Genomic DNA, 21,767 nt, shown 5'->3' with positions numbered 1-21,767 from the left:
GTAGTGTCAAGTGAGGACATAAAAACAGCATCTGTCAAAGGAGCAACCAGCTGAGAGGGGTGGTGCTGTGTATGTGCCCTCCCACTAGCAGGGCTGCTGGGCAGACTGGGAGGGAGTGGGAGAGTGATGAAAATGAGGTGCAAAAATGAGATGGACCAGAAAAAGACTGATCCATCCATCCCTGGTCTAGACTCAGTGGATCCTCATGCATTTGCACGCCACCTTTCTTTGAGAGCCTCACTTATAGCCATGCACCCCAGCCCACCCTTCTCATGACATTTACAACGAGATGCTCTGGCCTTTACCTCAACATCTGGGCTTGTTGTAATTTCTCTGCCATCAGGGGAGTAATGGGTCTCAGTGTAGTCTTTGGAAAGAAGATCCCTGCAAAGAATACAATGGGTTTGTTATTCAAGATGAAAATTAAGTTGGGCCAGAGATAATTGCATAATAAGCCTACAATTATATTTCCCCAATGGCATTGTATGTCTATTTTTAGATTCAGAGTAGGATATCAAAGGGGAGGGGAGGCACTTAAGCTTCTCCACGGTACATATTTTAAACAAAAGGAAAGGGGATCAACAGTGTTTACAAAGCACACAAATCTTGATTCCTTTGATTAAGGGGCTGCCAAGTGGGGAGGGGGCGGTCATGGGCAAATTTGCAAACTGAAGGAACAGTTGTTGACACCACACACACACACACACACCCCACAACCAAGAACACGTCACAATCTAGGTCCCACCTGCACTGTGCATTTAATTAAGTTGTAGTATCATGCACCTTTAAACAGCCATGGCTTGCCACAAAGAATACCAGGAAGTATAGCTTGTTAAGGGTGCTGAGAGTTGTTAAGAAACCCTTACTACCCCCCACAGAACTACAATTCCCAGAATGCTTTAATATTCAATCCCTCTTCCCAGAGAACTCAGTGAAGGGAATAGGGGCCTCCTAACAACTATCAGCTGTCTTAACAAACTACAGTGGGGGGACCACGACTGTTTCAAGTGACATGATACTGCTTTAAATGTATAGTGCAGGTAGGACCAGTTTCACTGGCTCTGCCTACTGCCAAGGAATACCTGTGAAGGCACATAAGTGCTCACACGCAACACGGTGGAGATGAGCCTATCATAGGAAGAGAAAAAGTGTGTGTGTGTGTGTGTGTGTGTGTGTGTGCATCTTCCATCCATCATGGAACCCAAGGTGGTGTTCATGTTGTTCCCAGGCACTAACTAGTCCCAGACCTCTTAGCCTCAGCAAAGAGAAAAGTGAATTTCCTTTCACAATGGTACCTCGGTTATCAAACGTAATCCATTCCAGAAGACCGTTCGACTTCCAAAACGTTTGAAAACCGAGGCACGAAGGGCAGTCTGCAAATTTAATTGAGAAAATTGAGAAACACTCAGCATAAGCCGTTCAACTTCAGAGGTGTATTTGAAAACGGAAGCTTTTACTTCCAGGTTTTCGATATTCAAAAACTGATACATTCGACTTCCGAGATGCTGAAAACCAAGGAACCACTGTATTTCCACAAAAAGTCTGGACCTATTTGTCTACAATTTGGCAAACTTAATCCACTCTGGAGGTACTCTGCCTCCTAGATTTAATCCATTTTGGCTTCAAGGGGAAAGAGCTGTTATTTTATTCCCCATTACAGTGGTACCTCTGGTTGCGGACGGGATCCGTTCCAGAGCTCTGGTCGGATCCTGAAGTTTCCGCAACTGGAGGGTTTGCTTCTGTGCATGTGGTGGCGGACTGCTTCTGCACATGCGCGCAGCACGGTAGAGCACTTCTAGGCATGCATGCGCAGTGAAACACTTCCGGGGTTGCCGCTTTGGCAACCTGAAGTTTACGTTACCTGAGGGTAAGGTAAGCTGAGGTGCTACTGTATAATAAATGGGAGAAGTAGAGAGCTTTGTTTTACACAGGATGTGAAATGCAAATCGAGGAAGTACAAAGAGAGACTCAGAAATCAACTGGAATTTTTTAAAATGCACAAATGCAAAGCAAATCTCGGGGCCTGTGCACACTCCTAACATTTATCAGTTATATGTAGTGGAAAAACTGATTGCAGGTGGTTCCTCTTTAGCAGAGCAAATCAGGCTGTTACCACAGGTCATTAGTGCAGGTGGGAAATAATTTCATTTTAATGCATGCCTACTGTCCAGTACTGAAACAAGCTTTTAAAAAGAAAACCCATCCCAGGCCAGGCCAGTAGCAGGGAGGAGGAGAGACAGAGACAAACCTGTTGAGCTGGTTAGTTATTATGCAGAAACTGGCCAAGTGGCAATTCTATTGAAGTTTATCTTTATTAATAATCTTGATCTATAGTTCAAGCTGAGCACTCCTCACCCTTAACAAGACTAAAACGCTATGCTACCAATGGATCAGTTTAAAAGAAAAATATCAGGAATATTTCTTGGCCATTTCCTCTTATGCCTTGCCTGTATAATATATCAACTCGGATGCAGGGTTAACATTTTTAAAAGGCTCTTAGAAAACAATATGCAAATTGCTAGGGTTTCTATAGACGAGGCTGAATTGTAGGTGGGTTCAAGCATGACCCGAGCCCTGGGTTCAGCTCAAAAGGATTTATTGAAGCAGCAGGAACAGGAATGACAAACAGGGGCACTCAGCCCAGTATACAGACACCTTAAGCCAGCCCAGGCAACACACCCCCTGCGCCGCCTGTGATAGGTTGCCTTATGCTGCGACTAGCGAATCACAACATTGGCCCTATCACAGCAGGGATTGGCTGCCTGCCCCTACCAGCAAATACCATTGGAGCGCTTTAGAATCCTTCCTGTCTTTTGTTATGCAGCTGAAGCTCCTGAGCTCCTGAAGGCATCAAGGTCTAGGTCTGCAATGGCATGCATGCAGCATGGGTTTGGCCTACAATGCATGCATAACAAGGCCACATGTGCAGTTTTAAATCCTGGCCACGCTGAGTGAGGTAGAGGGCGTTTGTGTGTTGGAACTCAGTCAAAAGCATTTTTATTTTTATTTAAAAAAATTATATACCACTGTGACATAAAGATACATCACAGTGGTTTACAACTGAAAAACAAAACAATAAAATCCTAAAAAGTTAAAAACAACTTAAAAGCAAAAAGGATTTTTTAAAAATAAGAGGCTGTCAGCTCAAGCAGACCAAAAGCCTATCTAGTCCTTTTAAAACTGTCCAAGGTGGCTGGCATCAGTACATTTTGCAGCTGTGAGTTCGACTGTTGAGCACTGTGTGAATAAGCACTTAGTCCTGAATCCTCCACCATTTGGCTCCATTGGATGGTCCTGAGCTCTAGGGAGACTAGCACAGTCTACCTTTATATATATATATATATAAAGTGGAATCCCCATGATCCATCTATATTTTAAATGCATAAAGCAAGAAGAAATCTTGGGATCTTAAGGCATAATTAGAAAAAGACCACAAAACTTGGGAACACACCACTAGTAAGGGAGTGGTGCGGAAGAAACTCCAGGAGTTTGGAAATTTTTATTTTGGGGTAGTCTTGTTTCAGAATACTTCTTTGGGGGCATGTTTTGTTTAACTGTTTCCAGACATCACTGCAGGCTGGCCCAGTAAAGCAAATGGGGCGCTGTCCCACCAAGCTCTCACTTGCCAAACTCCTCATTTACAGCCAGTTCATGGGGTGGCCCTGGCTGTCACCTTCCTCCTTTGTCACAGGGTTGCCCTTGTAGAATACAACAGGAAGGAGGATGGGAGCAAACCCAGAATTAGTTGATTCTGCCTGTCATTCACTCTGGCTCCACCTGTTGTTAGCTGCTCTGCCTTCTGCTCTACCAGTCCCAATGGGCAACAGCTACCACTGCCAGGAATGCATGGCCTGGGGCAGTGGGGCTGCTTACCTAACTTCCCAGCAGCTGGGTCACTTACAGGTATGTTTACCAGGAAAGAGAGAGGGAGCGTTGAGATGGGGGGAGGTGTGGTGCAAATGCACTGCTGAGCATTGTGGTCCTGGCTGGTGGGCAGGGCCGTAGCTAGGGGGTGGTGAGGGGCACAGGCGATGGGGGGGAGGGCGCAAAATCAGCTTAAAAATATGTCCATAAATATAAATATTGATTATTAAAGGTAAAGGGACCCCTGATCGTTAGGTTCAGTTGCGGACGACTCTGGGGTTGTGGCACTCGTCTCGCTTTATTGGTCGAGGGAGCCGGCGTTTGTCTGCAGACAGTTTTTCCGGGTCCTGTGGCCAGCATAACTAAGCCGCGAACCAGAGAAGCGCACGGAAACGCCGTTTACCTTCCCGCCGGAGTGGTACCTATTTATCTACTTGAACTTTGACGTGCTTTCGAACTGCTAGGTTGGCAGGAAAATATCGATTATTACCTCATAATAATGGTTTTTAATAGAGGGTGAATTGAATGGGTGGAGTGGATGTTGGAGGAGAGGCGGAAAGAAGAGCTAATTTGTCCAGCCAGGGCTAGGGGGGCGCAATCTGGACGGTGTTCTTTGCAAGAATTTCAGCAACCAGCAAGTGGTGACTTCCACTGGAAATTGGTCAGTGTTTCACAAAAGAAAGCACATTGTTGCATAAAATTTGCATGTGCTTTGTGTCATATGGGAACACATTTACCCCTCCATGTTGCTGCTATATGTTGTGAAAGAAAGAAAGAAAGAAAGAAAGAAAGAAAGAAAGAAAGAACAGAGACCGGAAGTGGCACTGGTTCTATGTATCTTATAGAAGCATTTCCATATCTCTTCCAATGTCTAACTTAACCCATAATAATTGTGGGGAAAGAATATCGCCACAGGAATGTGTTCCTTATAACTGCCATTATTTTCTGCCATGTTGTCACCTTGAATATGTTAAGAAAACTGCAGTTCTAACTTAAGCTTACCAGATTCTTTTCAATGAATTCGGGGACACTTTTCAGCTTCAATGGATTTTGTATGGGGACTGATTTGTAAATCCGGGGACGTCTGGTAACCTTATTCTAACTTACTTGTTCCTTTCAAGGTGAAGGACCACCTTCTCTCCATTCACTCTCATTTCATAGTCTGCGGCATCTTCATACTTGGCCTGCATTTGAAAAGTGTGGATGAACAGCTGTTGATTAGAGGTGGGGGGTTTTGCGGGGGACAGGCAAACAAAGGAAAACTGCTATAGCATCACAACAACTGCTAATAAATACTGCTGAATTAAAGACCTCATCCCAAGTCACTCATTTGCGTCTTGAAGGCCACAGTAAGGCCTCAGATCCAGGAAGGTACAATTTCAATTACTACTAATTACCACCTCAATTGCAACTTCCCCAACCTATAAACCTGAAGCCCATTGTGCACATTTGTACAGACATCGTTTTTTTTTAAAAAAAAGCTTTTGTCTCTGGATTAGTGCAGTAGCGAACATGGACCATACCCAGAGTTTCAAGCATGTGTCACAATGAGCAAAATGGCATATATATATATATATATATATATATATATATATATATGAATAAACATTCACAAACTTTTTATTGATAACATTTGGATAGTTAAATTAAGGATCTGTACAGTTTTGTAACATGCAGAAAATAACATATGTTGATAAACCAGAGAGAGGAGCTGAGGGCAGTCTGGGGAGGGGAGGGGAGGGTGGGTTATGTTTTGGGGAGGGGGGAGTGAATATGAAATATATGTTGTTTGATTTACCAGATTCTCAAAAAAAAACAGTTTAAAATTGTGTGTCTTGTTTGAGCCCAATGGCTACAGAGCTAGCAGCCTGAAGAATGCCTAGCAAAGGCATTCTTCAGGCTGCTAGCTCTGTGGCCACAAACAGAGGTGGTGAAATGGGAAGGTGCCCCTGCCCCACCACTGGAGAGCCAACGAGTTGCTGCCCACATGGGCATCCCGTTACCAGTGGGGTTTCCAGCAAGATCTGTCATGACTGCTTCACCCCACCTCCTGGCCCTGGCCAGCCAGCCAGAGGCATCAGGGCCTCTGATCTCTACACTATCTTCCCCCAACACTGGAAGCTGTGGTGTGCACTGGAGAGTAACATAAGCCGCATGTTTCCCACACCAGCACTCATGGTCAAGTCTGGATGGGAATAACTATCTGTTGGAGAGGTGTTTGGAGAAAGTGTCTTCCTCCCCCCCTCCCTCCCTCCCTCCTGTACCTGCAAAGGCCAATTTTACTTCTATTCTCAATGCCCCTGTTTTGCACAAGAGCAGCCCTGCACAAAGCAGCTGTTCTAAAAAAAAATAAAATACTGTAAACATGCCTTCAGCAGCAACCAGTGGAAATGGACACTGCATCATTTCCTTTGCGCTGATGGAAACAAAATGACCAGATTGTGGTCAGGTGCTGAGAAAAAGGATGTAGGGGTGGAGATAGACGGCACTAAACATGTAGAAAACCACAAAACCACCCCACGGTGCACTTCAGTGCATCCACACTTGAGCAACATGTGATTTTATGTTGGACTTTGTCCCTTACCACATAATCCATAGATTGGTTAAATGAAAATTAAATGGGGGGAGGGAAGGCGGAATGCAGTCTGCCGCTTGGAGAAGGATGCTATTACGTTGCCTTGCCTCGGTTGCTTCGTTTCCCAGAAAGCAGAAGAAGCAACAAGGGGATCATCTATCTTGATTGACAAAGTGGAAGTACTGGGAATATTGGGAGGAAATGATCTTGTCCTTTTGAGTTTCATGACACAGAGGCAAGTGAAAGCTGAGAGATGCCCTCTAGACATTAAGAAGACTGATTTCAAAAAGCTTTAGGAGCTACTGGGTGAGATCCCATGGTCACAAAAACTCAAAGAGAAGGGAGTTCAAGATGGATGGGAGTTTCTTAAAGGTTAAATATGGAAGCTAAAAATGCAGACAATTCCAATAAGAATGAAAAGTGGGAGGCATCTAAAGAAACTGATATGACTGCATAAGGAGCTTCATTGGAAATTTTCAAGCAGAGGTTGGAAGGTACATGTCTTTGGTGCTTTAGTTGAGAATTCTGCATTGCAGGGGGTAGGACTAGATGACCCTTGGGTACAATCCAACTCTACAATTCTATGATTCTATGTGAAAGGCACAAAAAACATGTACATGTCTGATGCACCAAATCCACCATGAATTGTTGTCTGTACACAACCAAACAGGCAGTTCTTTTTTACCTTGTGGTTCTGACTTCCTCCAACATCTCTTTTGTGCAATGCATGGATTTTTTGTGGATACACTACTTCGTAGTCCTTCACACCAGGAAGTTCCTTCAGGGAGTTCCCTTCATTGAGGAGGAAAGAGAGAAATGTTTGCTTTATTCTGAAATTCCCTTTCCCACACATGATTTAATTGCCATTCATGTTGTGAACTGCCCTGTGATCTTCAGATGAAGGGCTGTATATCAATCAAAAATAATAAAATAATAATAATAAGTTAAGTGAACAGTCCAGCATAGACCCTGTTTCCTACTGAAATGAAGCCCAGCTACATAAAACGACCTTCTCTCCATACAAATTTCTTTTGCATGGTTTGTTTGTTTCTTGAAATGGCTGATTTAACAGCCTTTGACAGGTGGTGGCTAATAATAACAAATGCACACACCCTTGCTCCCTTGCTGAAGGAAACGGTTTGGCCATTTGAAGGAAGCCAGCAAAGAACCCACAACCCAGCAACATAACAAATGAACATAAGAAGAGCCCTGCAGGATCAGGCCCAATCGAGTCCAGCATTCTGTGCTCACAGTGGCCTACCAGCTGAACACAACAACACTATATCCAGTTGTGGTTCTTAGCAACTTGTATACAGGGGCACACTGCCTCCAACTGTGACAAACCTACAGCTAAAATTCTATATATGCTTACCTAAGAGTAAGCTGCTTTGAACACAATGGGACTTACTTTCGAGGAAATGTGCATAGGATCCTCCCATAAGTTTTGCAACCTGCTAGCAAGATGTAGTCTGGAGGAGACTACTTGCTGTTTGGGCCTGTCTGTTCATTTCAGCTAATCCTGCACCCAAGGTACATGCAGAAAATGTGTGAGCACACAAACACCCTTCTTTTCTGTCAAGGGGCACAGTCCATTTGGGGCTGCATGATGGTGGTGAGCAGCTGTGTGAGAGCCAGTGAAAGGCAAACTGAGAGACTAAAGTGTTCTTGACTTCACTTCCCACAATGATTTTCTGTTTCAATTTCAGTTTCATTTATTTGGACTACTGTACAAGGGTCTTAAGCATCAAATGCAGTATAGCATTATCAAAATAATCACAGCAGAGTAAACACCTTCACAAATGGTGCCTTTAAAAATAAGAGTATAGCAAACATCCATGCACACTCAGAAACAATTAAAACTACATCACAGGTGTGCATTGCGCATGCACAACGGGCCCCCACAATGTTGGGCACAACTCGGCGCCTCTGATCAACATCAAGTAATTTATAGATCACTTTGTAACATAAAGCCATACAAGCGATGTGAAAGATAAAAACAGAATAACACACAAGTCTTGAAAACAATACAATCAGGTTAGCTCAGTCAGCAGAGCACAAGACTCTTGGATCATGGGTCCAAGCTCCACATTGGGGGAAGGATTCCTGCATTACAGGGGGTTGGACTAGATTACCCTCATGGTCCCTTACAACCCAACAATTCTAAGATTCTATGATTTCAGCAAACTCTAAAAACATTCAAACCATCTTTACAAACTCTGAAAGCAATAAAACAATTTCTTCACACCTCAGGCAAAACCTTCTTAAACGTTTGTGTGTGTGTGTGTTTATTCAGTAGGGGCCGAAAAATCACGATGCTAGCTATCTAATTTCAACTGGCAATTGATTCCAGAGAGCTGGAGCTGCAACAATAAGAGCCCAGTTTTTAATACAAGCTAAGACCTCTGGGACATATGATACTCTCAGCAGTAGAGTATCATACTGACAAGTGCAGCTGCTGGGCAGGGACAGATGGGGTGAAGCGGAGCACTGTGTGCATCATGCACCCCCTGTTGCACTCCCTTACGTATCCCACTGCACTCAGTATGATGGAGCGTGCTCCACGTTGCTAGCGTTTGTGTAACATTCCATCGCAACCTCTTTGCTTCAGGCAGCAAAATCTCTTGGGGCTGTTGCTGTACACACAATTGTTTTTCTCTCCACAACCCACTGGGACAAGTGTTCAACATGGTTGGGGGAGGTAAGGGGGAGGGCTTAATGGAATACAAAAGCCACTCCACAATTTTAGCTAAATTATGTTACTCTATATCATGGTCCCCTTATAAAAACCGCAGCTATGTGAGCATCTCAAAGGGTCAGGGAAAACACCCCTTTTTGAACACTGCAAGCTAGTGTTAATTGTTGGAGTGGAAGTTCCCCAAATGAATGTATCTACCTTAGATGCACCAAAGAACTTGTGCTTTCCCAGGATTCACCAGTACTATTTTGCATCTTGTGTTCCATATACAGATGCCAAGTAGACGGGAAGTTGAATCTTATTTCATCACAGCAGCCAACAGAAACTAGCAGACGAAGCAGAGATCAGGCTGCTTGACACAAAAGAGGGGACTGCCCAGTCTCAAGGCACGACTGGTGGGAAGTGCTGCTCTTTCCCATCCTCCAGCATCTGCTTCCTGAGGTAAGTGCTTCACTCTGCCTAATGATAAGGTCAAGCCCAGTGGAATTTTTGATCCTTCCATGAATAAACAAGCTTGGGAGTCCAATACATTCCATGTAATATTTTCAGCTGAATTGCCCTAAGACAAGTATCCAACATACAATATTGCAAACGCTACACATTTTCAAAGAGAAAACTAGAACTATGCTTGCAACACTCCCATTTTCACATCATTGCCCAAGCTCACCCTGCTAGCCATTGAAAGCTCTATTGGTGTATCTGCCATGTTCATTTCCTCTTCAGCAGCTTGTCTTCCACTGTTTTCACAGTTTGTTCTTAGGTGAAAGATATGCTAAGAAAATGCCCTTCAATATGTTCAGATGCAATGATTCACAATGCACCACACCAATAGCACCATGCAAAATGGCAGGCTGTGCACTACAGGAGACTCAGAAGAACCTGTGGATCAGGCCAAAGGACTATCTAGTCCAACATCCAGCTGTTTCCTAGTTCTGCTGGATCTCTCAGCGGCATTTGATACCATCGACCATAACATCCTTCTGGACCGTCTTGAGGGGCTGGGAGCTGGGGGCACTGTCATACAATGGTTCTGCTCCTTCCTCCTGGGCCGTGTTCAGAAAGTGGTGGGGGGGGGGATGAGTGTTCAGACCCTTGGGCTCTCACTTTTCAAACAGCAACAACAGTATTACGCTACTGTTGTTGCTGTTTGAAAAGGACAATCTACAGCAACGGGAAGCCAGTGCAAGGCAACTTTGATGTGATAACCTTTTTACGCATACACATATCACAACAATCTCAACCTAGGAAGGAAGGACATCATTTCACAAGTGTCACTCCAGGATGAAAGGGCAACATTTCACAAGTGCAAAATAAAACATTGTGTTCCAGTAAACAAAGTGCTTATGGTTAGAACACAAAGCCCCCTTTAATGTTTTATTTTTTTGTCAATTTGGAAATCTAGACTATAGAATATTCCTAGCACTGAAACACAGAAGAGTCAAAATGTCTCAAAAAGCAAAGAAGTCTAAATCCCATTATTACTGAAGATGATGATGATGATCCATATTCAACAAGTATCATATTTGACAAGAATTTGAACATTTCAGTGGGTGGGGAAAGTAGCAACAAAAGTTTTGATCAGGGCTTTTTTTTTTAGATCATGTGACATCTCCTCCCCTATTTTACTAGATTCATCAGCTTGTAATTTATTTTCAAATCCAACAGAAAGTGCAACTTTACAGTTGGAGAACTGCTTCCAGGTGGAAACAGTTGCCTACCTGTCAATCACCAGATGGTTTGCTCTTAGGACCAATTAGCCTATGATTGTTGACAGCAAGCTCTCCTAATTGCATTGAAAACAACTGATCACAGAGAGGATTACCTTCAGCAAGCCACATTTGCATAGGAACAACCAGAAGTTCACTTCAAGCTCTTGATTGTTTTCCTGCAGCCATGTCCTTACCTGCCCGACCCCACATATGGTGTCAGTTGTGTGGGGCAGGTGGGGATGGTTTGGTGAAAATGACATTGTAAGCCAAATTAGGTCCTGTAACAGGTGTAATTTGGCCCATGGGCCTGAGTTCCAATATTACATTGAAAGCCTGAACAGCTTGAGATCACTATACATGAAGGACCACTACACATTACTTTGCATGCTCAATCAGTCAATACATTGGACAAAACCTTCTCCATTGTGGCATCCATGTAATGGAATTCTTGTCCACTTAACTCACAGCAGCTGCATGGACTTTCACCTTTCATTCTTCCCCTTGCAGCATTAAAAATACTTCTGAACATTCTGTGACATTCACAGCATGAATGAATACCAGTCTCCTCCATCCTGGCATCCTCCAGATGCTCCTGGACTACGACTCCCATCATCCCTGACCATTGGTGATACTGGTTGTGACTGATGGGAGTTGGTGTCCAAAAACATCTGGAGAATACCTGGTTTGGGAGGGCTAGTATACACACTCATATGCAAACATTTCAAAATTAGCACACTGCTTGGGAAGGAGGGTCTACATAGGGACTAGTCACACGCCACTCCACTTTTAATTACTATTTGTTGCATAGTTGTTGCTGCATTTGCCTATCTCTGTGTGTACGCTTGTGTGCTAGGATAGTGAGAGAGAATTTTTCATTTATGTACTTTGGTGTTCATTTATATTCAGAATATATATATATATAAACCTCTTAATTAGAAACAAAAACCTTCAAGTGGTGTACATAAAACAGTTATAAATAATATGCAGATAAAATCAGAAAATATTAAACCCTAGTATACCTAACTAAAGTACATATCTGAAAAACCTTGCTGAAAAAAAAGTTTTGAATAGGATACATGCATGATGTAAATAGGCAGAGCTCCAAGGTGTGCTGGTGCCACACTAAAGGATGAAACCCCAGCAAAGATTATATGGCACTTGTAAAAATGCAAGTTCTGCCTTTCCAGCCATAAAGGCCTTGGAGGTGGTGTGATGGATCCCTATATATAACCACCATGAATTATCTTTTGGGTTTTGTGTGAGGGTAAACTTAGATCCTTGGAGACTCAGGGAGAAGTCGTCCAAATAAGAAAAGATTTATAAAAGTTGATAAAACAAAGGTGGTGTCAGTTGATAAAGTTCTTTCAGGGAACAGTTAACTTATTAATAATTATGCTAAATCTTGTGGATATTACAGGCTTCTACACAAAGTAGTAAACACACAGCTTCTTTTAAACTTCAGTTGTTTATTTTAAGTTATTACTCTTCAGTTAAATATGTTATAGGTTACTAGAATACATGGTAAATGTGCAACTTATTTCCAGTGATTTCACTTCAGTTCTTTAAATTTAATTGCTCTCTCTTAATCCATCTCCCCATCTGAATCTCAGAAATGTCTCCTTTTATTTTCCCTCCCAAAGCACTGGCTCCACCCCCTCTTGGTAGCCAATCAGAGAGAGGCTCCAGCCCTCTGGTGGAATTCCGAGACACTGCATCACCAGACTCAGCTGTCCATCACAGGTGGTCTAAGGTAAGACATATATCTATTTCATAATATAGATATATTATATTAGAAAATAAGCTACAGATCAGAACAGAGAGGCAAAACTTGATACAACTGAAAACACTCATATTACTAAGGAGGAAAAAATGAACAGCTGAGGTAACAGAAATCCCTTCACGCTGCAACTAAAGGCCACAAAAGAGGAAGCCCTCTGGCTTCCTGACGTCAGGAGATCCACAGTCTTAGTGCGTCTCTGAGGACCTGCTATCCAATGCCTCATTCAGCTGACCATCTGAATGCAAAGAAATGCAGAACAAAGACTTCAGTAATGAATGCAGTGGGTAGGCAGGGCCATGTGGGAGAAGATGGTCCTTTAAATAGTCAGGGCCCAAAACATGAGGGCTTTCTTAATCATGGGGAGCACTCTGAATTGTCCCCAGAAACATACTGGAGTGATATGCCTCCCCCCAGTAATCCACAGTCAAATGCCTTGTCCATTTCATCTTGCATCAGCTGAAGAGTCTAAACCCATTTCAAAGGCAGCCCCACAAAGTGGGCACTGCAGTAATCTAACCTGGGTGTGACCAAGATATGCATAACTGTGGACAGATCTGCTTTGTCCAAGAGAGAGCACAGTTGGCGTGCTAGTCAAAGCCACAGAAAGGCACTCCTGGACACTGCTGCTGCTACCTGAGCAAAGTCAAATCAAGAGGCAAGCTCAAATTGTGAATGTGGTATTTCAATGGGAGAGCAATCCCATCCATAAGAACGTAAGAAGAACCTTATGGATCTGGCCTATGGCCCATCTTGTCTAGCATCCTGTTCTCACAGTGGCCAACCAGATGCCCACAAGAAAGACCCAAGTGTAACAGCGTTCTCCACACCTGTAATTCCCAGAAACTGGTACTCCGAGGCATACTGATTTTGACAGTGGATGTAGAACATAGTCATTGTGTCAAGTAGTCACTGATAGACTTATCCTTCATGAATTTGGCTACTCCTCTTTTAAATTCATTCAAATATGTGGCCATCACTGCTTCTTGTGGGAGCAAATGCCATAGTTTACCTATGAAGAAGGGTGGGGTTTTTTGTCTGTCCCGAATCTTTCAACATTCAGCTTCATTGGATGGCCCTGAATTCTTGTATTATGAGGGACGAGGGGCAGAGACTATTCCCTGCCCACTTCTCCACTTTATGCATCATGTATCTGGTTACTTGCCTTTTCTCTTAACTAAGAAGCTCCACTTTTCCTCATGGTGGAGTTGCTCTATTTTCTTGATTTTTGTTGCTGCTTTCTTAACCTTTTCCAACTCTACAAAATCTTTTTTGAGGCATAGTGTCCAAAACAATATACAGTATTTCTGGTGTGGTCACACCATAGATTTGTATAACAGCATTGTGATATTTTCAGTTTTATTTTCAATTCCTTCCCTAAAGGTCCCTAGCATAGCCTTCACCTTTTTCACAGCTGTCCCCACATAAAGAACAATTTATATTCCCTAATCCTGGACCAGCTTTCCCACTGACCAGCAGCAATTCCATCTTATCTGAGTGAAGCCTCGGTGACAAGGCCAGGAAAAGGAAAATCCCTCTGCCTCCAGCTTGGGTTGAAAGTGGGCTCAGCAGAAAGAGGTTGAGTGAGGACTGACTTATGGATGAGTAAGCATTGGTTTATAAAGATGCAAAGCTAAGGAGGAGGTGACTTAGAGAGGAAATTGTGATGAATCACTCTCATGTTATAGAGCATGTTCTTTGCAAACTTTTCCATTCAGTTCAACCTGTCAACAACTTTGTTCAGAGGCCAAGAGCCTGTTGTGTCTAGAATACACCCTGCCCTGCCACCCACCCACCCACAATCACCAGTGGGGACATGCATAATCCAAGGATTGTAAATCCAAATCCAAAGTTTGCCTGAGACACCAACAAGGTATCTAGGGAGAGATGGGGCACCTGTGGTCCTTCCAGCTCCCAACAACCCCAGCCAGCATGTTTAGGGATGTTGAGAGCTGTACTCCTCCTATATCTGGAGGGCCACAGGTTCCCCATCCCTGATTTAGGAAGTCTGGAGGGCAGCAGTTTGCCTTGCAGTGGAGTGAGGGTATGTTCAAATCAAATTTATCTGAAAGCAAACAACTATCTCTTGTGGTGAATCTTGCCTCCGCCACCCCAAAACCTGAAAATGTACCTCTGTATGCTGATTGCCAAATACTTTTTTATCTAGAAGTGGACTCCAGAAATGGTTCAGCACAAATCAGTGATGGAGATTATCCAGATGATTATAAGTCCACAGTCCGTAGTATGAATGGACCAAATTTTCAATTTTAGTTTTCCTCAGTTTCTGCTATCCCAATCATAAATTCAGTTTGCAACATTCCAACACCATTTCTGCATCGGTTTGCCATTTATTTTATATCTTTAAGAAAGTGACCAAGGTAGCATTTTTGTGTGCATTTATCCTAATATACACATTTTTGCAAAAAAATTTCTCTAATAGAGTGCATTTGATTATGTCATTTCAATTAATACGTGCATTTTTGTACACACTTTCCCCTAACATACACATTTTTCCACTGGAGAACTGCGTTGCAAAACTCAGAGAAGTGCAAATTTTGAAGGACTGTTTGCATTTCTGTTTACATATTTTTGAGAACTGCAAATTAGATATACAGTATTTGCATTAAAATGTGAACCAAATTGAATTTATCTTCTATCCCTAAGCTGAAATAGACACAAAATTTCAAAGCTGCTACTAGATTGTATGTGAACTATGGCAAAAAATATTTATTTCGACATGGAGGAACAGTCATAGCTCAGTGGCACAGCATCTGCTCTGCATGCAGAAAGTCTCAGGTTCAATCCCTGGTATCTCCAGGTAGGTCAGAAGTCATGGAATGCATTGCCAGTTGGTGCAGGCTAGATGGAAAAGAATGCTACTCAGTATAAGGTGCAGTATCCTATGTTCCCATGCCATGCACATGAAAAGCCATAGCCTACAATTTAGGCCCTAAACAAATTCAAATTAGTCAAATTTGAGGTGGGCAAAACTGCTGAGAAATGGGTGTTGTCAATTCAGGGCAGACTTATCCTGAATATCCCCAGATATTCATTCCTGTGAAAAATAACAACTTGGGAAACTTTTATACAATCGGCACCAAAAATGAAGATACCATATGGAATTCTGTCCCCTGCCAAATTAATCCTTCCTGGCTTTTAGAAGAATGGTAAATGCTGTTCACTTTCAGAAAGCTTTAGGGCTATAAATGGTTGTTAGATCAACAATTTATTTGTTAGACAAATGCTTTGGATCTCAGTTTTGGGATTGTATATTTATCATTTTGTTGTTGGATCTTTATTCTACTTTATGTGGTTTCGTGATTGCTATGAGGGCTCATGTGGTTTAAACGATAAGGTTAATCATGCATGTGCTTGAGACATATTACTCCTCCTCCTCCTCCTCTCCTCCTTCTCCTCTTCCTCCCATACCCTCCAACACTTTGAAGCCAAAATCCAGGACGCCATCTTCCCACACGTCATCTTCCCATCTTTTGGTTGCACTGTGGTTTGCCCCCACTCAAAAGCACTTTTTTGGATATGACACCCCTAAACACACATTTTGGGGCATCGTGCATTGCGGCCCCCAAAAGCGCATTTTGGGAGGGGAAATCACAGCATGAAATCGCACAAGATTATGGCAACCAAAATGGCCGCTGTTGTCTCATGATAAAAAAAACCAGGATGTCTCAATTGTACCGGGACACTTGTGGGGTATGTCATCGTTAGCAAAAAGGCTCCACCAAATGTTGGGAATCTGTTGGATTAGTTGTGTTTGTTGTTGCTCACCTCTGCAGCCCCACAGGCCTCTGAGAAGGGTGGAGCCTGGTGCAATGGCCACTGATGAAGACAATAATATTCTCCTGTTTGGACACTATGAGTTAGGGGCATTCTAGTTAAATTGCTCCATATGTCCCACACATTATTGCTTTCCTCCACATTCACACCCACATCTCTGCAGGCAGAGCTGAACAAACATATGGGTCACATGTATGCCACCTTCAGTTCAATGGTAGATGAAAAGTGGGATATAAATGTAAGAAAATATGTACTATTCACAGATGTGGATTATTCTCACACATATTCTCTTGCATGCCTCGTTTCCAACTGCTTGCCAAATACTACGGTAACTATATTTATATTTGCAAAGTTTGCATGAATACTATTGCGCTCAGAACTTCCAGATTCTCTGGTTTAATATTTTTTTTAAAGAATCAGGGTTTTTTGGTCCCAGTTTGTTGAGGCCAAGACTGTTTAATTCAGAATTGTTTTTTCTTCAGGACTATTCATATCTGCATAGATAATGTGTGAGCATGCCTGCCAGGTATAAAGTTCATCCATTAAATTACTACTTTCAGAGACTTGCCTGTATGTTTAGCACAGCCCAGACATAAGATTGGCCTTAGGCTATGAAATGCTAGTAGTAGTAGTAGTGACTAATTAGCTTTTCACTGGAAAGGGCTATGCATAGAACTTAAACTCCTACTGAATAACAGGAAATGAATTAGGGAGTAAATGAGGCCTCATCACTACTCAGTGCATCAGAATGTTGGATAACTTTGCCCCAATACACACCCCTTATTCAGAGTGTGTCTCCCACATGCTACAGAAATGGGTCAAAGTGTGCCAGGTGTGCAGCTCTGTGATGGCTCACTTTCAGAAGAGTGTAGCTGAAGGGCAGGGACTTGAAGCCTGCTGGATCAGTTGCATAACTAAGTTTCCCATGGGAAACTTGATCATGCAGTAGATCCCTTTCGATAGTAGTTTTGCCAACCTATTGCTCAGTGCTTCCCAGACCCATAGCATATGGGTGGCAAATCCCCCTTTGCAGTTCCCATGTGCTCCATAACCAGCTGGGTGCTTGGGAAACACAACACAAGCAGGACGACCCATTAGTCAATCATGTGACATCATAATGATGTCAGGTGAGTGGCAGGTGGGTTGTCCCACCCACCTACCTGTCAAAGTTGGTTCACAAAGGTATAGACAGATAAACAATCTGGTCTGTCAGGCCAAAAAGACAAGAAGAAAAAGAAGAAGAAGAAGAAGAAGAAGAAGAAGAAGAAGAAGAAGAAGAAGAAGGAGGAGGAGGAGGAGGAAGCAGCAGCAGCAGCAGCTGCTCCTCCCTGGTGTAGACAAATGACAATAAGATCAGGGGAAGGCCATGAAAATGGAAATAAGCCTGTGAGGAAAGGTTGAAGGTACTGGGTATGTTTAATCTTGAGAAGAAAAAAAGACTGAGGTGGGGGAGATGAGCACATTCTTTAAATACAAGGGCTGCTACTTGGAAGTAAGTCTCACTGTGTTCAATGGGGCTTACTCCTAAGTAAGTGTGCACAGGATTCTTTGGTAATATTCCAAGAGGGGGAATGAGGGGGGAATATAGGTCCGTTCTTAACCTGAAACTGTTCTTAACCTGAAGCACCATTTTAGCTAATGGGGGCCTCCTGCTGCCGACGTGCTGCCGGAGCATGATTTCTGTTCTCATCCTGAAGCAAAGTTCTTAACCCGAGGTACTATTTCTGGGCTAGCGGAGTCTGTAACCTGAAGCGTATGTAACCCAAGGTACCACTGTAGTAGTAGTAGTAGTAGTAGTAGTAGTAGTAGTAGTAAATGGCTCTGCTGGTTAGCCTGTTTTAAAAGTTGCTTATTAGCAGACCCAAAAGTCAGCAGTCTTCATTTAACTGATGAAATGATACTGCATTCAAACAGATGGATCTAGTGATCAAATGAACCACCCGCTGCTTAGAGGGTTTGCCACGTGCTCCATGTAAGTGAAGTATGGACTAGGGACAGGCATTTGGGAATTGTGAATATCACACAGATACTTTGATGGTGGACTCCATCTGGATTTATTCCATCTCAGATGGCATGAGTAAGAGGGTGCGTTATGGATCTTGTTCTCTGTGTGGGCGGGAAGACCTATTTTGGGTATGCCAAACCTGAAGGCAAATTATTCAACAGCAACCTGGAGAACAGAACATGCCAACAACTAACATAGGACTTGATTAGCAGAATGCAGGGTGTGGGCGACTTCACTCAGAGCTATTTAAGGACCCTGGCAGAACAACAACCCCTCATCCCTGAAACAAGCAGTGTGCTGCTGCTTTAGCTGCTGCAGCTTGTACCAAACTACACAGTGCAAGATTGGTAGAACTGCCACCGTTGCATGATTTCCCCGATCTACCCATTTGCAAGCAGTATTGCACAAAATATGGTGTGTGGTCGTTGTGCTTTTCCTCCAGGCCTTCATCACACAATTGACTGTCAGTTGGGGGCATAAAGGTGCACAGTTGTGTTATAGTACACTGGGGTGGAGGACATTTTTTCACCTGAGGGCCACATCCCCTTCTAAGCAACCTTTATAGGGCCACATACCAGGGGTAGGAGGAGCCAGAGGTAGGTGGAGCAATGAATGCTAATGTTATTTTTGTACTGTAGACTAATTTCTAGATACACTCTCTGCCATCCAAAAAGCATTATCAGAGTTCAAGGATATCAGATTCTCCAAGTGTCCCTATTTTCCAGGGACAGTCCCAGATTTACAGAAGCCATCCCGGTTTCTGATTTGATTCTGGAATGTCCCACTTTTCCTTAGGACGTCCCTACTTTCAATGGAGAAATGTTGGCGGGTATGGAGTTATCCAGCCCCCAAGCCATATGAAGGCAGTCCTGTATAGGGAAGTCTTTTAATGTTTAATGTTTTATTGTGTTTTATATATGTTGGAAAGTCAGATGGACAGGGTATTAATGTAATGTAATGTAATGTAATGTAATGTAATGTAATGTAATGTAATGTAATGTAATGTAATATATAATATAATATAATATAATATAATATAATATAATATAATATAATATAATATAATATAATAATAATTGAATAGAACGTCCGAGAAATGTTAGAGGGTATGAGATATAATCCAGCACGGCCCAAACACTCAAAGATAGTGTGAAGCAGGTCCAGTGAGATGCATGACCCGAGGAGAGCTTGGGGAGAGTTCTGAGATTTGGAGGGCTGGTCTCAGGCCAAAGGTTCCTGTGGTACATGTTACAAGGAAGAATGGAGAAAGAGGAGGGAGAAGTGGCAGTTAGGGCCATAGTCAGTCTTTCTCACTAGGAGGGCTACCACACTGCCACATGGAACGTTGAAAAATTGAATGGGAAATCAGAGATTTCTTAATAGCAATGTGCCAGCGTTAGGGGTCAGCACTGGCAGGCATTTGCCAAGGCCCACAATCCTGCAGAACACCCACTACCAATTCCTGGAGCTTCCTGACCCTCTGCTCCCAGCACTCCTTGTCATCACTGGCTGTTCACTTAGCCTCTTATGGCATGTAAACAGTGTCCCTAGAGCATGGGAATGGAGCAGGTACCTCAATTTGCCTTAGACAATCATACCTACTGAAGGGAGATATTTATGGGGCCATGTAAGCCTGAGAAGAAGGACTCTGAAGCACAAATGGAGAAGGGTCCAGAGCTGGGGTGTGCATACAAGCCTCTTTCCATAATGACCAAAGGAGTTCAGAACTCATGTTCAGCATCTAAGTATGAACAATGTTTCTTAGGATGCTCAGTGAGGTTGAAAAGTCTGTATCTGGGCTGTACTAGTTCAGAATGTGGGTGGGGCTCATAGGACACCATCTTTGTGCTCCATATGGGGGCCATTTCCTTCAGCACAGTAAGAAGCCTGGTCATTTATGCATAGCATCAAGAGAGGAACCACACCATCAGAAAACGTCATCTATTTTGGACTTATCCAAAATAAATGAATTTTGAAAGAACTTAGAAATTCCCAGTAGACCTATTGGTGGCCCTTTGGGCCATATTTTAAAAAAAGGAAGATAGAGAGCTTCAAGACTAGAACTAGAAAAAAGAGGAACATAACAATTCATTAACAGCTAGTGAAATTTTGGGATATTTTAAGTATGATCACACTTATTCATGTTGTTAAAATAAGGGAAATGGAGAGTGATATCTGTTTGGAGGATGTTTATTATGTAAGTGAAGGATGTGAGTTACAAGGTACAGTCTTAACTAATATGGAAGATACTGGTTGATGGAGCATGAATAACTTTACTGCATTAATCTTATTTGCACTACTATCTTATTCTTATTCTTGACAATATGCAATATGTTGTTTTTTAAAAAATCTCTGCTGTATTTCAATTTACCATTTGGTTTTGTTATTTTGATGTCAACTAAGAATAAGTCATAGGGTTGTATTCCACTAAGTCCTACACAGAGTACACCCATCGAAACTAATGAACCCAAGTTACTCAGTGGGTAGCATTGAATATTACCCAGGAATACTGTCCTGCTGCTAACTGTAAATGGCCAACTGCACAGAATAATAGAATCCTAGAATCATCTAGGGTCACCTAGTCCAACGCCCTGCAATGCAGGAATCTCAACTAGAGCATGCATGACAGATGACCACAATGTTTAAGCCTCAATGGCCATCTGCCATGGATGCTTTAGCTGAGATTCCTGCATTGTTGCGGGTTGGACTAGATAATCCTTGGGGTCCCTTCCAACTCTACAATTCTATGATTCAATGTGACAGCTCTTTGTGATGCATATCAATGTATGAAAGTCTTCACTGAGAAGGAAAGCGGAAGGTAGAAGGGCAGATTGTGGGCATGTTGGAGGTGTGCAGGAGATGGATCAGGGGAAGCCTTGCCAAATGGAGAGAGGTCATATCCTAACCTGACATATGTATTCACCCTCCCACAGGAGAGGCATCAGTTTTATTTAGAAAAAATTGAAAAGCGAAAAGCAAATGCAAATGCAAAACACTTTTTTTTTTCTAATACATTTCCCCATACCTAATGCATTTTGGTGTGCTATTTTCTTGAATATGTGCATTGTTAGGCAGGTTTTACCCTGCAATACACATTTTTGTACATCTTTTTTAGCTGGAGAACTGCTCTGCAAAATTCAGAGAAATGCTAATTTCAAAGGATGGCTGTATTTGCACATCATGTTGAAAAGTGTGAACAAAGTAGATTCCCCCTTAAACACAAACCAAATCTAATTTCTCCTTCATCCCAAGCTGCCATGTACCCATTATGACCTTGGACCTCTCAGAGCCTCTGCCATCAGTCCCTCCCTGCAGCACGCAGGCAGGATTGCTCTTGCAAAAGAAAT

The 21,767-nt window shown here is 42.8% G+C and overlaps 1 protein-coding gene across 1 annotated transcript in view; it reads right to left on the bottom strand.

Moving 5' to 3' along the window:
* Window positions 1-21,767, bottom strand: part of ADAM28 (ADAM metallopeptidase domain 28) — a 71,606-nt gene that overhangs the window by 48,364 nt on the left and 1,475 nt on the right. The window contains exons 2-4 of the mRNA XM_081843282.1: window positions 7,125-7,231; window positions 4,972-5,048; window positions 306-384 (exon numbers count right to left, since the gene is read on the bottom strand). Of these exons, the coding sequence (XP_081699408.1) occupies window positions 306-384; window positions 4,972-5,048; window positions 7,125-7,231 (263 nt within the window). The remainder of the gene's footprint in view (window positions 1-305; window positions 385-4,971; window positions 5,049-7,124; window positions 7,232-21,767) is intronic.

The sequence above is a fragment of the Podarcis erhardii genome (genome assembly GCF_964252035.2).
Source record: "Podarcis erhardii genome assembly, chromosome: 16".
NCBI classification, from domain to species: domain Eukaryota; kingdom Metazoa; phylum Chordata; class Lepidosauria; order Squamata; family Lacertidae; genus Podarcis; species Podarcis erhardii.
Note: the sequence above shows the minus strand (reverse complement) of the source record. Positions and strands in the feature narration are given on the sequence as shown.